Source organism: Suricata suricatta, chromosome 14 (genome assembly GCF_006229205.1).
Source record: "Suricata suricatta isolate VVHF042 chromosome 14, meerkat_22Aug2017_6uvM2_HiC, whole genome shotgun sequence".
Taxonomy (NCBI): Eukaryota; Metazoa; Chordata; class Mammalia; order Carnivora; family Herpestidae; genus Suricata; species Suricata suricatta.
In genome coordinates this window covers 46,561,253-46,575,637 of record NC_043713.1, presented here as the reverse complement: position 1 = coordinate 46,575,637, position 14,385 = coordinate 46,561,253, and the positions used below count along the sequence as shown (strand labels likewise).

General features: G+C 42.3%; 1 protein-coding gene across 2 annotated transcripts in view; it reads right to left on the bottom strand.

Moving 5' to 3' along the window:
• Positions 1 to 14,379, bottom strand: part of ANKRD29 (ankyrin repeat domain 29) — a 52,017-nt gene extending 37,638 nt beyond the window's left edge. Inside the window, exons 1-2 of one of the 2 annotated variants that reach the window (XM_029922629.1) lie at positions 14,242 to 14,379; positions 4,330 to 4,440 (exon numbers count right to left, since the gene is read on the bottom strand). In XM_029922629.1, coding sequence (XP_029778489.1) covers positions 4,330 to 4,440; positions 14,242 to 14,262 — 132 coding nt within the window. In that variant the 5' untranslated portion in view covers positions 14,263 to 14,379. Of the gene's footprint in view, positions 1 to 4,310; positions 4,441 to 14,241 lie in introns of those variants that run through there. The other variant, XM_029922630.1, reaches the window with a different exon arrangement.
• Positions 14,380 to 14,385: the final 6 nt, after the last annotated feature.

The window sequence follows — 14,385 nt, the reverse complement described above, 5'->3', positions numbered from 1 at the left end:
AAGGTGTTATATGCAGACCTAATGGTAATCATGAGTCTAAACCCGTCTCCTAAAGTCTATTTTGTCAGATATAAATATTGCTGCCTTGGCTTTCTTCATATCCATTTGCATTATAAATAAGTCTCTAGCCCTTCAATTTCAATCTGCAGGTGTCTCTTGGTCTGAAATGAGTCTCTTATCGGCAGCATATAGATGGATCTTGTCATAGATATGCAAAAAACAAAGAGAAAGGAATCCAAGAATATCACTAAAAAAAGCCAACTTACCACAAGAGAAGAGAGCAAGGGAAGAATGGAACAGAGAACTACAAAAACAACCATAAAACAAGTAAGAAAGTGGCAATAAATACATACCTATCAATAATTACTTTGAATGTAAATGGACTTAACACTCCAATTAAAAGACATAGGGTGAAGGAATGGGTAAAAAAAACAAGATCCATTTATATGCTGCCTATAAGAGACTCATTTCAGACCAAAAAATACCTGCAGATTGAAGGTGAAGGGATGGAGACATATATTTATAATGCAAATGGATATGAAAGAAAGCCAGGGTAGCAATACTTATATCTGACCAAATAGACTTTAAAACAAACTAACAAGAGATGAAGAAGGACACTATATAATCATTAAGGGGACAATCCAACAAGAAGATAGAATAATTGTAAATATTTATGCACTGAACATGAAAGCACCCAAACATATAAAACATAAAGCAAAACAAACCCAAAATAAACATAAAGGAACTAATCAATAATAATACAATAATAGTAGGGGACTTTTAATATCCCACTTAAATCAATAAAATGCTGTTTAACCTGAACAGAAAATCAACAAGGAAACAATGGCTTTGAACACACATTAGACCAGCTGGGTTTAACAGATATATTGTGAACATTCCATCCTAAAACAGCAGAATATACATTCTTTTCAAATGCGTATGGAATTCTCCAGAAAAGATCACATATTAAACTATAAAACAAGTATCAACAAATTCAAAAAGGCGGAAGCCATACTATGCATCTTTTCTGACCACAATGCTAGTGAGACTAGATATCAACTATAAGAAAAATAAATTGGAAAGAGCACAAATACATGGAAGTTAATAACATGCTATTAAATAATGAATGGCTCAATGAAGAAATCAAAGAAGAAATTTAAAAGATACATGGTGAAAACACAAAGGTCCAAAATCTTTGGGATGCACAAAAGTGGTTCTAACAGGGAAATTTACAGCAATATAGGCCTACCTCAAGAAGCAAGAAAGATTTCAAATAAACAACCTAACATTACATCTAAAGGACCTGGAAAAAGAACAACAACAAAAAAAACCCTCAATCAGAAGGAAGGAAACAAACTAGATTAGAGCAGAAATAAATGATATAGAAACTAAAAACAAACAAACAAAACAACAACAACAAGAACAATAGAACAGATCAATGAAATCAGCAACTGGTTCTATGAAAAGATCAACAAAATCGATAAACTTTTAGCAGATTTATCAGAAAGAAAAGAGAGAGAATTCAAATAAACAAAATCAGAAATGAAAGGGAAGAAGTAAAAATCAACACTACTGAAATACAAAGGATTATATGAGAATATTGTAAAATCTTACATGCCCAAAACTGGACAACCTAGAAGAACAGAAAAATTCCTGGAAACATATAACTTACCAAAAGTGAATTGGGAAGAAATAGAAAATTTGAACAGACCAATTATTGGTGATGAAATTAAATCAGTAATAAAAAAAAACTCCCAACAAACAAAAGTCCAGGACCAGATGGCTTCACAGGTGAATTCTACTAAACATTTCAGAAAAAGTTGATACCTATTCTTCTCAGATTATTCCAAAAATATAAGAGGAAGAAAAACTTTCAAATTCATTTTATGAAGTAGTATCTGTTGATGTATTAAGCGACACAAAAGTCTTTCCTTTATAGTCGACACTTGCTAGCTTGCCAGATTGTTAATTCTCTAAAGATTAAGGTTACTTTATTTAATTGGTTGATGTTACAATGTATCTTTTCAAACTAGCTGATTTTGAATAGAGGATACAGGGGATATAAATGTGGTGAAGACCCCAACAAACAGGACAGTTAAACACTGTCCTTTTTAGATGTATATTTATACATCTAAAAAGGCTGGAGGAAGCTACCATTGCACACCTTTGTGGTAGATGTGCATCAGAGAGATGAATGAAGCAAAAAAATGTAAACATCATGCGAAGACAGCATTACTCTAAAAGTGAAGGTGAATGTTAGCAAATCAAAGCTTTGCTGTGTGGTGGGTAGCCTAGAGATAATGTATTCATTCTTTAAATGCTGTTTGTCAGAAGTTTGAACATAGTCTTGAACATGATCATGAACTTGAGGTTGGGAGTGGTTCCCAGGAGAGCCGCAGGGCCTCCTCTTACATTTCATCAGCTCTCCTAGGAGTCCTGGATGAACCGGAGGTGGGGCAGGACTAGTGCAGAAGTCATTCAGCACCAGAGGCATCCTGGAACCCAGACTCCATGTTCAGGTGGCACCTGAAGGAGGCAGAAAGTGAAACCTAGAGGGGAACCAACACCTGCACTGCTCCCAAACCTCTCCCTGTCTCCCTCACCACCAATCTTAGAGACTCTTTCAAAATCAATGTCTGAAATTACCATCATTTAGGCTCGCTCCTTTGGGTTAAGGAATCATTTCTCCAGAAAGCTGTTAACAAAATGAGTTTTTAAGTTAAATAAGGAGGAGTAAACATATTGGTATTTGTTCCTAGTAGCAAAATTTCTGCCTGAAATAACTACTCATCACCCAGCAGACAGATAGAGACAGAGGATGAGCTCTGAGGGGGAAAGGAGGTGGCAGGACAGGTGGCATTGAGGAGGAAAGGGCACAGGGAAAGCTGAGTATGGGGTACTGTCTGGGGGGCAGGATGTGCGTGGTGCTGTGAGGAGGCTCCTAGGACGCTGCATATAAGGAAAAAGCAATAAAAGTGGCTGAAAACAGGTGACTTCAAGACAAAGAGGAAAATAGTCAATATGGCCAGTGCGTGAGGCCACAATGAAAACCAGCACTCCTACTCCAGTTTGGCCCAGGGGTGCATTGCTGCCCATTAAGACCCAAGTAAGACTGGGATAGCCAGTTCACAGATGCCTGACCCTATACCAGTCTGGGTCCTGGTAAGGAACAGATGGCACATTTGCACTGGGATAGTTGGAGGAAGCTTCAATAATTGATAAAGCTGCATCCTAGGTGCAGGAACACTACAAGAACAATGTTGGATTCGGAGCCAGCGGCAGTGGGGCTCTCCTGGCAGCCTGGGCCTGAAGGCACAGGGCTGGGATGGGGAAGGTAGAAACTCCTAGAGAATGAGAGCACTGATGCCAGATAGAGCAAGGGACACTGGGTTCTCCACATCCCTGTCCTCCCACTCTCTGATTCCTACCAGTGCTCCCACTGGTGAAACCCAACCAGAGGCCAGAGAGAAGCAAGTCCATGAAGCCGTACATTTCAGTCTCTGGGACACTTAGCAAGCTGGAGAAGGGTCCAGGTGGACCTGGAAGTGCCAACCCAAGATAACGCCACACCAATGCCCCCAGTAGGCAAAGCGGAATAAGCTTTGCTATCTCACTCAGGCTGGTGGCCAGTTTCAGGTAATGAATTTGTGCGATAAAAGCTGGAAATGGCACGTCCAGCTTTTGGGAAAACAATAGAGCTCATCTGAAAACATTTTTACTCCTAAAATCAGAATATTTCTGCTGTTTCTCTTTCTCTTTCTCATTTGAGGTCTTCCTGATCCCCAGAGATACAGAGTCCTGCAGAATACAGAGAAATCACTGCCTCTGTCTGGAGAGGGAGGGCTCCCTAAGTGATGCCTGCAGGGGGCAGTAGTATCGATTTTTAGACCCTCTCCTTGCCAAGGAGCCTACTGATGTTCACAAAGATAACGAAAGCTAGGAAGCTTCAGTTCTTTTATCCTCGTAGAAAAGCCCATTTTCCACGTCCATGGCAGCCTTTTTCTGCCCTGAATCATCTCCACTCTCCATGAAAGAAGTTGGTTTGAATTCTCAGACTAAAAACTCTTTCCTTCTTAGAATCTGCCAATTGTGATTCCCAGTGAGGTGCCCCTTCCCCTATTGTGGCCGCCTCTGGTTTTATGGACATAATGGTTTGCCCAGTATGTTTTTACGCTCAGCATGGTACCTTGGGCTTTTACAAAGGATACAGCAGGCAAACATGAAAGTAGATCAGCATTGCAAAGGGAAATGTATTCATGAGCTGCTCTCGTGCCAGCAGGGGGAACGGCGTGTCCTTGGCATGCATATACCCAATGAATCCATCCGTACACTGTCCCTGCAGTCCACATCCACTCGACCGCTGTTCAGCAACAGCCTGAGCAGAGCCAGGTTTCCTCTCCTCGCTGCCCAGAATGCGGCATTGGCAAGTGGAGTTTCCTTCTGCAGAAGCAAGACGAAACAGGCTCTTAAGCTCGACATCAGTTAATATGACTGCTTCTATGCAAATATATACCATTCAAAATGCAGAATTTCCAGATGTGTTGTAGCATCTGAAAGACCGCTCCTCCAGCAATAGATGATGGTAATATACTTGGTTATGGAACACATTCTGTTTCATATCTGATCCCAGAGCCACAGTGCTGAAGAGAAATGCTGTTGATAATACAGCACTATTAATACTCTATTTCCCACCAGTGTCCTCACTTCCCTGCCTGTGCCTTTGTTCAGTTTCCTTTTTGCTTGAAATGAGTTTCCTCCATCCTTCAAGGCCAAGACCCTGATTAAATGCTATTTCCTCCCTGAGGCATTCCCAAACCTCTCTTCAACTCTAAACAGAAAGAAATCTTTCCCAATTCTGACCTCCCCAACCCACGCCTTTTCTGTGCTCTCAACTTTCTAACCGATTCCAGCTGTCTAGGTAAATGTTTCACCTTCCCTTCACCAAATTTTCTTTGCTTCAGCAGGGACTTGCCTGGGGGTTCACTGAAGAATAAAGAACCCTGGGCAGGAAACGCTGTTATGTGTCCTCATATGGATCCTTCCTTCCACTGCTGTGTGATTTTAAAGTTGCAAAGTTAATATTGGAACCACACTATGGAAAGGAATAGAGCTGGCAAACAAGTCTTGAAAAATCAGACTGGCTGAGTTGACTGCAGTACAATTGCCTTTTCTAGAACACATCAGTTTGGATCTATAGAGAACAGTCCATGCCAGGGAGGGTGGGGCTGGATGAGAGGCTCTGGAATCAGACAGCTCTGGGTGTCAAACCCAGCCTTGGGCAAGTGACTTGGCCTTGGATAGTCTTACACTACCTGATGTGAAGTTTATGGTAAGGGTTAAATAATATAGGTTAATTGGTGAATACAGTGCCCAACACATCATAAGTGCTTACAGATGCTCGCTCTTTCCCTCTGTTTACCTTTCTTTACAAAGTTGGGATAGATAGGCAAAATTAAATTCAGAGTATTGATACTAATAAAGAATTTTTCTGGTCTCAGGAAATTTTCTAGCATTGAAATTATTTAACAAAAGCATATTTTTGGGGTGGCCTTAAAACACCTATCTGACCCCAAAAGGCTTTTACGCAAGATATCTTTTCAGTATACTGAGAAGGTATTAAATTCAGTATCTTTTTTTTTTTTATAAGTTTCTTCAAAGCAGGCCTATTTCTTTCTTTCTTTTTTTTAAGCTTATTTATTTTGAGAGAGAGCGAGCGAGCAGGGAAGGGGCAGAAAGAGAGGGAGAGAGAGAATCCAAGCTGACAGCACAGAGCCTGACATGGGGCTCAAGCTCATAAACTGTAAGATCATGACCTGAGCCGAAACCAAGGGTTGGATGCTTGACTTACTGAGCCACACAGACATGCCTTAAATTCAAAATCCTACTATGCTAAGTTAAAAAGAAAACACAACAATGTCAGCCACAATACAGAGCCATCTAAAGATTATTTAAAAAAATTTTTTTAAGTAATCTCCACACCCAATGTGGGGCTTAAACTCACAACCCTGAGCTCAAGAGTCACATGGTCTACTGACTGAGCCAGCCAGGTGCCCCTCTGTAGAGCCATCTAAAATGAAAGAAGGGTGAGAGCCCAGGCAAGGTGGCGTTTGTTGCTATAAGGATTTCTTTTCTGTAGCCCTTCAGCTCATGCACAACTCAGTGCTCTTTAGTGCATTCTTGGATAAGAGCATGGCCAAGCGGGGAATGCTAAGCAGGTTACAAACATACTTCAAATAGTTTCCTGGCTCAGGTAGGAGAACAAAAGTCACCTCAAATTCCAGATGAACAATTTGTTTTCCTAGAAAGTCTAAATGTGATGGTCCCAGGAGTTTTCCGGCCAAACTGCAATGGTGACTCTCACACCCAGTGTTTGTGGCTCTTGCTCCAGACTGGCTCCACCATTACAGCTGTCAGTAACTGGCTGAGGCAATGGCCAGGCAGGCCAGACTTGTATCATAAATCGTAAAACAATGCCCTTTCGGCAGAGAGATTGCACGAGGCCAAAATGAAGTTTGGAGGGTGAATTAGGAAGAGAATTTAATATGCACCAGGGAACAGCTCTGGCTTTTCCTCAGATATGAAGACTTGAAAGTAATAAGTTGTAAGTCATTTTTAGTGATGTTGTTGTTTCTCTTTAACCCCAAATTATTTTCAAAAACCATCTGCACACCACAAAGTTCTATCATCATAGTAAGCTCTCCAGCTGGGAGCCTCTCCTGCCTTGAGGATGGCTTTGGGGCTTCCTCTCCTGCCAGGGCCAGATTTCCTGGTTTCCTATGAGGTTCCAGAAAGTGAGCTTGGTGAACAGTTGTAAGGATTTCATCTTCCCTTGATTTACCGAGAGGTGGAGGCAAGATGAGTAGTCTATTTGGGGTAAGAAAGAGCTGAGTTCAAGTCAAAGCCTGCTACTTTCCAGCTCTGTGACCCTGGGCAGGTTATTTAACTTCTCTCCATCCCAGTAAAATGGGGCTAAGAATGTCAGTGGTGGTATCTCTGCCATGTGTTGTTAGAGAATTAAAGCGGAGAATACAAGGAAACACAGTTTGATGGTGAACACTCAAGAATTGTTATAAATGGTATTCCTCACAGCTCTTTGAAATGCTTATCCAGGTATTGGCAATTTTCTTGGTCACTGGCATGTATTGAGGACAGGGGCACTGGCCAGGGGCTAGGACAAGAGGTATGAGTCAACCATGAGCTCTGCTCCAATGGCTTGATGGCCCTGCAGGAAAGCATGTCATGCCAAGAGGCATCAAAAATTATTACAGATGCTAGGAAGGAATGTGGATTACTTAATGAGAGCAGAGAATAGCTGAGCCTATATGAGGGGGGTGGCCAGGAATGATTTCAAAGAGAAGGAATTCTCAAGAAGAGTTTTGGAAGATGAGCAGGGAACTGGGTAATGAGCATCCCAGGCAGAAAGAGTGGTGAAAGCAAAGACATGGAGGCTTGACACAGCATTCCAGAGAACTGTCACTAGCTTGGAAGGGAGGGAGGAGAGAGTACGGGACTATGGGACTGTAGGCAGTGAGGGCCAGATCCCAAGGATCTGCTGTGTGACAGACCCATCAGGAAGGAGATGATGCATGTGGAAACGCTTTGCTGTTTAAGCTCTTTCTTGATTTTTCTGAGCTCTGCAACAAGGCCAGTGAGCCTTCCTCAGGCTTGTCGGTTATGATATGAGGAAGAGCAACACCAGCCAAGGCTGAGATCTTGCTCTTTTTCCAGTGTACTAAGCACTTTCACTGCTCTGATGCATTTCACTTGCAGAACAACTCCACGATATTGGAGTTCTTATTATTCCCATTTTTAAGAAGAGGAGACTGACGCACAGACATGAATTACTCAAGGTCATACAGTTAGCAAGTAACAGAGCCAGCATTCAACCCCATCTTTGAGTCTAGAGTCTGAGGTCTTTCCCTGGGAGAAAAACAGAGTATAAACTTCGACATGTGCCATATTTTATTCCTTTTTTCCTCACCTCTACTTCCAGAATTTTGGCTCATACACTGCTCATTATTATACTACCAGCAATTAGTTACAGGAAGGAAGGAGAGAGGAAACACAGAAGGGAAACTGAAACTTGTACAGAACTGGAAGTCTGATTAAAAGCTAAGGCAGGGGGTAGAGAATTTAAACAGGTAGAGTTGAAAAAAAGGTTTAGAATCAATGTGGGTTTTGATTGTGCATTTATTAATTCAATCAAGAGAACATTAGCTTTTCTCAATCATGAATTTCTTCAATGTCAGAGGCCATGTTAAATAAGAATAGAACGCAGGACTGAGAAGCCATGCGCAGAAAGGCACTTTTGAGATGTCGCTGGCTATTCTCATCCATTGTCCCTTTTGTGCTAAGTATCTGAAATTTTCATAATGCTTGATAAACATTAGAGAAGCCTATCCCCTGTGTTACACTTCTGAAGGTGATAGGAAACTGAAGAGAAAAAGTAAGTGATGTGCCCCAAGCATTCTGTCTTGGAGGTCGGATCATTCAACTCCAGCATTTCCAAACTCAGAACTCAAGACCATGGAGAGTTTGTTTAAGACATAGATGTTGAGAATAGGCAAATCCATAGAGCTAGAAAGCAGAGTAGCAGTTTATCTAAAGCTGAGAAGCTAGATAGCTGGGGGCTAGCCTGACTGCTAACGGGTGATGAAAATATTCTAAACTTGATTGTGCTGATGGTCGCACAAGTCTGAATATACTAAAAAGCACTGAAATGAATACTTTACATGGGTGAGTTATATGATATGTGATTTGTATTTCAATAAAGCTGTTTAAAAACATACATGGCTTTGGGGTGCCTGTGTGGCTCAGTTGGTTAAGCATATGACTCTGGATTTTGGCTCAGGTCATGATCTCAAATCCGTGAGTTCAAGCCCAGCACTGGGCTCTATGCTGGCAGTATGGTGCATGCTTGGGATTCTCTCTCTCTCCTTCTCTCTCTGCCCCTCCCTTGCTCACTTGCTCTCAAAATAAATAAATAAACTTAAAAAAATATGTGGCTGGAGTGCCTGGGTGGCTCAGGCCATTAAGCGTCCAACTTCAGCTCACAGCTTGTGGGTTTGAGCCCCGTGTCTGGCTCTGCTGCCACCTCGGAGCCTGGAGCCTGCTTCGGATTCTGTGTCTCCCTCTCTTTCTACCCCTTGCCTGCTCACACTCTGTCTCTCTCTCTCAAAAATAAACATTAAAAAATTTTTTAAAATATATATGTGGCTTTGTAAATTTTTTTTTTTGCTGTAGCTCATCCAAATAATTTTAGCTGACTGCTGATGAGATCATTTACATACTTTCAGAACAAGGATGGAACATACAAGTGCCCATACTTTTGGCCAAGGCATGAATAATATCCATCACCAAGATGAAACATGGCGTTGGGGCGTTTTATCCTCTTGGATAAAACGTGCTCAAGAAAGACCCAAGTATTGCTCTTTATCTACCAATGTTTCCTCTACAGTGGTGACTCCCCTCACTGGGTTAAGGGTCTAACTCCTCAACTGTGTTAGGCTTTTAGAAGCCTCAGCCCTGAAGAACAAGTTCTGAGTGGTTAAAACAACTGTTATAAAGTCAAAAGTCAGTGCACTGAAATGTGTGAACTTTATTCCCCAAAGAGGCCCAGGCCTGCCCCTGAGTTTCCTTTAAAAATAATTCTAACAAACATGTGTCTGTTTTCCCAACCAGAACAAATTAGGACTTGCCAATTATGAAAGAGGAAGTTTACTAGAGACAGACTGATAGCAGTGACAGCTAATGGAGGAAGGAGAAAACAGATGCAAAGGGGTCCGTGTGGCTCAGAAGCAAATAGCCTTACATTTGATTACTCTAAGTCATGAATAAGAAGCTAACTTGTGCTTTATAATGCTCTGTTCATTCTCCCATAGATTCAGCTAACAATGCCAGGGCTTTTAAAGAAAGGCTTTGGAGACTCAGGAACTAGGGCCTCTGAGACTTTCTGAGGCCCATGAAAATGAACCATTAATCTCTGGCTGTAAAATCAAAGTGAATGAATAAATAGCTACAAAATGTACTATCTTTGTCAGCTCTATTCATTGCTAAATTTGCTATTGAGAAAATATTGATGGCACACGAAAATAATTTGTAGGTCTGATATTCTCAGTACCCAAGAATTATGGGCTATATGTGAAAACTGCAGAAAAATCATGGGCAAATGTAAATGAAATGTTACTCATGGCTAAGTAATTTTTAAAGCAATATTATAAAAACCCTTCCAAAAATGTACAACAAATAGTTTCTATTATTATCTTGGTCTGTGGGTACATTTTAATATGTTTGATAGGATGCTAGTGAGGGCTAGTGCCAGCTTAGTTGACCAGCCTGTGACTGCTCCCCTTGCCCCCAAGACTTCCCTCTGTGCCTTTTGGAAGTCCACTTCCTAGAGAGCATTAACTCCTCATCCTTAATCCGGCACAGAGCACTTGCTCTGTCTCCCTGCTGTAAGCCCCCAAAACCTCCCACACCAGCCTTGGGGTGGAAAACAGGGTTAGGCTCTCCTCACTTGTCTTCCAGACCTGCCCTTACAGTCAGGTGTACAAATCACTGTTCCTTCACAGCTCAGGCCATCCCACCTTCTTGTCCTGGGCCTCACCTGATCATTTTCCCTTCTTCACGGCAAATTCTGGCACCTTCCTTTCTACCCACCCCAAATTCTGATCTTATCCTGGCCTTCGCTTTACAGAACATCGATACGATTGCTCAACCTCATCTCCTTTCCTCTAACCCCAATGGAAGAAGGTTTCCTCCCCACCTGTCTAGTAGGAACCCCTACAACTAATGAAGCCCCACTAATGTCCTCTGCCTCACCCACCTCTTTAATGCTTCATCGCTCAGCTCCATCATCCTCTCTATCAAGCCTCCTTATCATCATTTTAAATACTTATTTATCGAGAGGTGCCTGGGCGGCTCAGTGGGTTAAGCATTTGACTTTGGACTTCAGTTCAAGTCATGATCCCAGGGTTGTAGGATCCAGCCCTGCATCAGGTTCTGTGCTGGGCATGGAGCCTGCTTGATATTCTCTCTCTCCTTCTCTCTCTGCCCTTCCCTAACTTGCACACACTCTCAAAAATTTTTTTTAATTAAATATTTATTGAGATTATATATACATACTAAAAAATTCATCCTTTAAAAAAAAAAGCAGGATTCAGTGGTTTTTAGTGTATTCCTAAGGTTGCATATCTGTCACTATTCCAGAACATTTTCATTACCATCAAAAGAAACCGTAAACTTATTTACAATCATTCCCCATCTCCTTACTTCCCTAGCCCCAAGCAACCAAGAATCTGCTTTCTGTTTCTATGGATTTGCCTATTCTGAACATTTCATATAAATGGGATCATATACCACATGGCCTTTTGTGTCTGGTTTCTTTTACTTAATATAATGTTTTCAAGGCTCATCCACATTGTAGCATGTATCAGTGCTTCCTTCTTTTTTATAGTTCAATGATATTCCATTATATGAATATATCATGGTATGGACTAAAGATCTGTGTCTTCCCTCAACTCATATGTTGAAGCCGTAATTCCCAATGTGGTAGTATTTGGAGGTGAGGCCTTTGGGAGGTAATTAGGTTAGATAAGGTCAAGAGGGTAGAGCCCCATGATGGGATGGGTGTCCTTATAAGAAAAGGGAGAGACACCAGAGCTTATTCTCTCCTCCTCGTGAGGATCTAGCAAGAAGGTGGCTGTTTGCAAGTCAGGAAGAGAGCTCTCACCAGACAATGAATCTGCTGGCACCCTTATTTTGGACTTGACGGCCTCCAGAAATTGAAAGCCTGTTGTTTAAGTCATCCAGTCTATAGTATTTTGTTATGGAAGCTCAAGCTTCCATACATTTGTTTTTATTATAATTTTATTACCAATAATAAACAAACAATGGACATTGGGTTGTTTCCACTTTGGGGCTATTATGAATAACAAAGTGAACATCTGTGTACAAGTTTTTGTGTGAACATGAGTTTTCATTTCTTTTGGGTATATACATGAAGTGGAATTGCTGGGCTATATGATAACTCTATATTTAACTTTTTGAAGAACAACCAGACTGTTTCCTAACATGGCAGCATCATTTACACTCCTACCAGCAATGTATAAAGACTTGAATTTCTCCACATCTTTGCCAACACCTGACATTGCCTGTCTTGTTGATTATAGTCATCCGAGTGGGTGTGAAATGGTATCTCATTATGGTTTTGATTTGCATTTCCCTGATGATTAAAAGTTTTGAGCATCTTTTCATGTGCTTATTGGCCATTTGTATATCTTCTTGGGCGGAATGTCTATTCATCTCCTTTGCCCATCTTTCAATTGGGTTGTCTTTTTTTTTTATTTTAATTTTAATTTTTAATTTTAAGTAGGTTTCATGCCCAGCATGGAGCTCGATGCAGGGCTCAAACTCACAATGCTGAGATCAAGACCTAAGTTGAGATCAAGAGTCCGAGAGACGCTTAACCAACTGAGCCACCCAGGGGCCCTGGTTGTTTTTTTATTGTTGAGATGTTTGTCATTATTTAAAGATGGTCAAGTCTCTACCATTTTAAAGCAAACAAACCCTTGGCCAACTCCAAATTCCTGCTTTAGCCACTGTTTCTTGCAGAATTTTTTGAAACAGTTCTTGACACTTGTGGTTCCCACCCACTCTCTTTTGAACTATTGCAGTCTGGCTCCTGAAACTGCTCAGAGCAAAGTCACCAGTGGCTGTTTTGCTACTAAATACAATGGACACTTTTCAATTTGTACCTTAATTTCTCTGTGGTATTTATCACTGAGTTCCTCTCCATCTTTATTGAAGGACTAGAGATCCTTGATTTAAATATCAGCACATGCTTCTGATTGTTCTCATATATCTCTAGCTTCTCTCCAGTTTTCTCAATGGGTTTCTGTTATTCTGCTCATTCTCAAGTCCTCATTTTCTTCAATATTTTGTTGTCAGTCCTCTGTCTTCCATTTTTACATGGTATCACTGGGCACATTCGCTCTCATGGGTTTAATTACCACTTAACACAGTTCATTCCTACTCCTATCTCATCTTTATCTCCTGCCTAGACTATTTACTCCTGGGGTCCCAATTTTATATCTGTCTTACTTGGACTTCCAATCATCCTTAAATTTTACATGGCCCAAACCAAGAATTTTATCTTCACCTCTCTAGCCTTCCTTAACTCATGAACAACTATTACAGAATTCTACAAATTTCATTTTTTTGTCATTCACATTTGTTTACTTGCTTCCATCCCAGACACCTGTTCACTGGCCCCTACCATTTAACAAGAGGACCCCAGCTCCGCTCCCTTCCCCAAATGGTGGCCAGTAATCTTTCTAACATGCAAATCTCAACATATCATCCCTCTGTTTATATGAGCTACTATAAGAGATAGGATTACACTGATTTTAAAGCCAGACACATTACGATTTCAATGTTAACACCATTCACTTACTGGCTGCAAGATTGTAATGAGCTACGTAACTTCTCCATGTTCTAGTCTTCTAAAAAAAAAAAAGAAAGAAAGGAGAGACACACAGGAAAGTACCATTTCATGGGTCTTCCTCAGCATTCAGAAGATGCGCCCAGATGTCCTTGGCTCAGAGGCACATCAGTATATATTTTAACTATTATTTTTAAGACCTCTCAATAGAGGCAAATCAAGCATCATCCCTTTCCTCCTGAAATGTGAAGATTAAATGGAATGACTTTAAACTCGTTTAAGACAAGACCGCTTTGGACACGGAAGCCAACTGCAGATCCACTCTGCTGAGCTCTCAGCTTCAGCGTCCAAAAAGTGCCCCGGAGAGGAGGCGACAGCGGTGCCACTGGCATTCTGAAATGAGGACGCAGAACCGGGAATCCTTGCCGCAGCCCGGGTATGTCCGGAGGCGCTGCCACAGGGAAGTGCTGACTGTAAGACGCTTCCCCGCCCCGCCCCCGCCCGTTACCCGGGCGACAGTCCCCGCCGCCCCTTTGCCTAGCGGCCAGGCTCCACGACCTGCGGCCGTAAGTACCAAAAGCCTTTCAGTCAGAGCCCACACAACCAAAACCACAAACCGCAGGAGCCATCCCAGCCAGGTCGCTTCCTCCAGTCCCTCGCCAGCAGTCTGGGCGGCGCTCACTCCACCCAGGGGGCTGCGGCGGCGGCGACAGCGACCCCGGGAGGACCCCAGGTGCGGGTTCGCCGCCGCAAGTCTGCCTCACAGCCCGACACTCCCTCCCGGAGCTCGCGGCGCTCACCTTGAAAGACATCTTGCACATGTCCGCGGCCGCCTCAGCGCGACCCGCGCGCTTCCGGCCCGGGGCGCCGGCTCCAGCCTGCCCTCCCTTCCCCGCCGCGTTCCGCAATGGGGCGGCCTCCCGTGCGGCGCGCTCCCGCCGCCT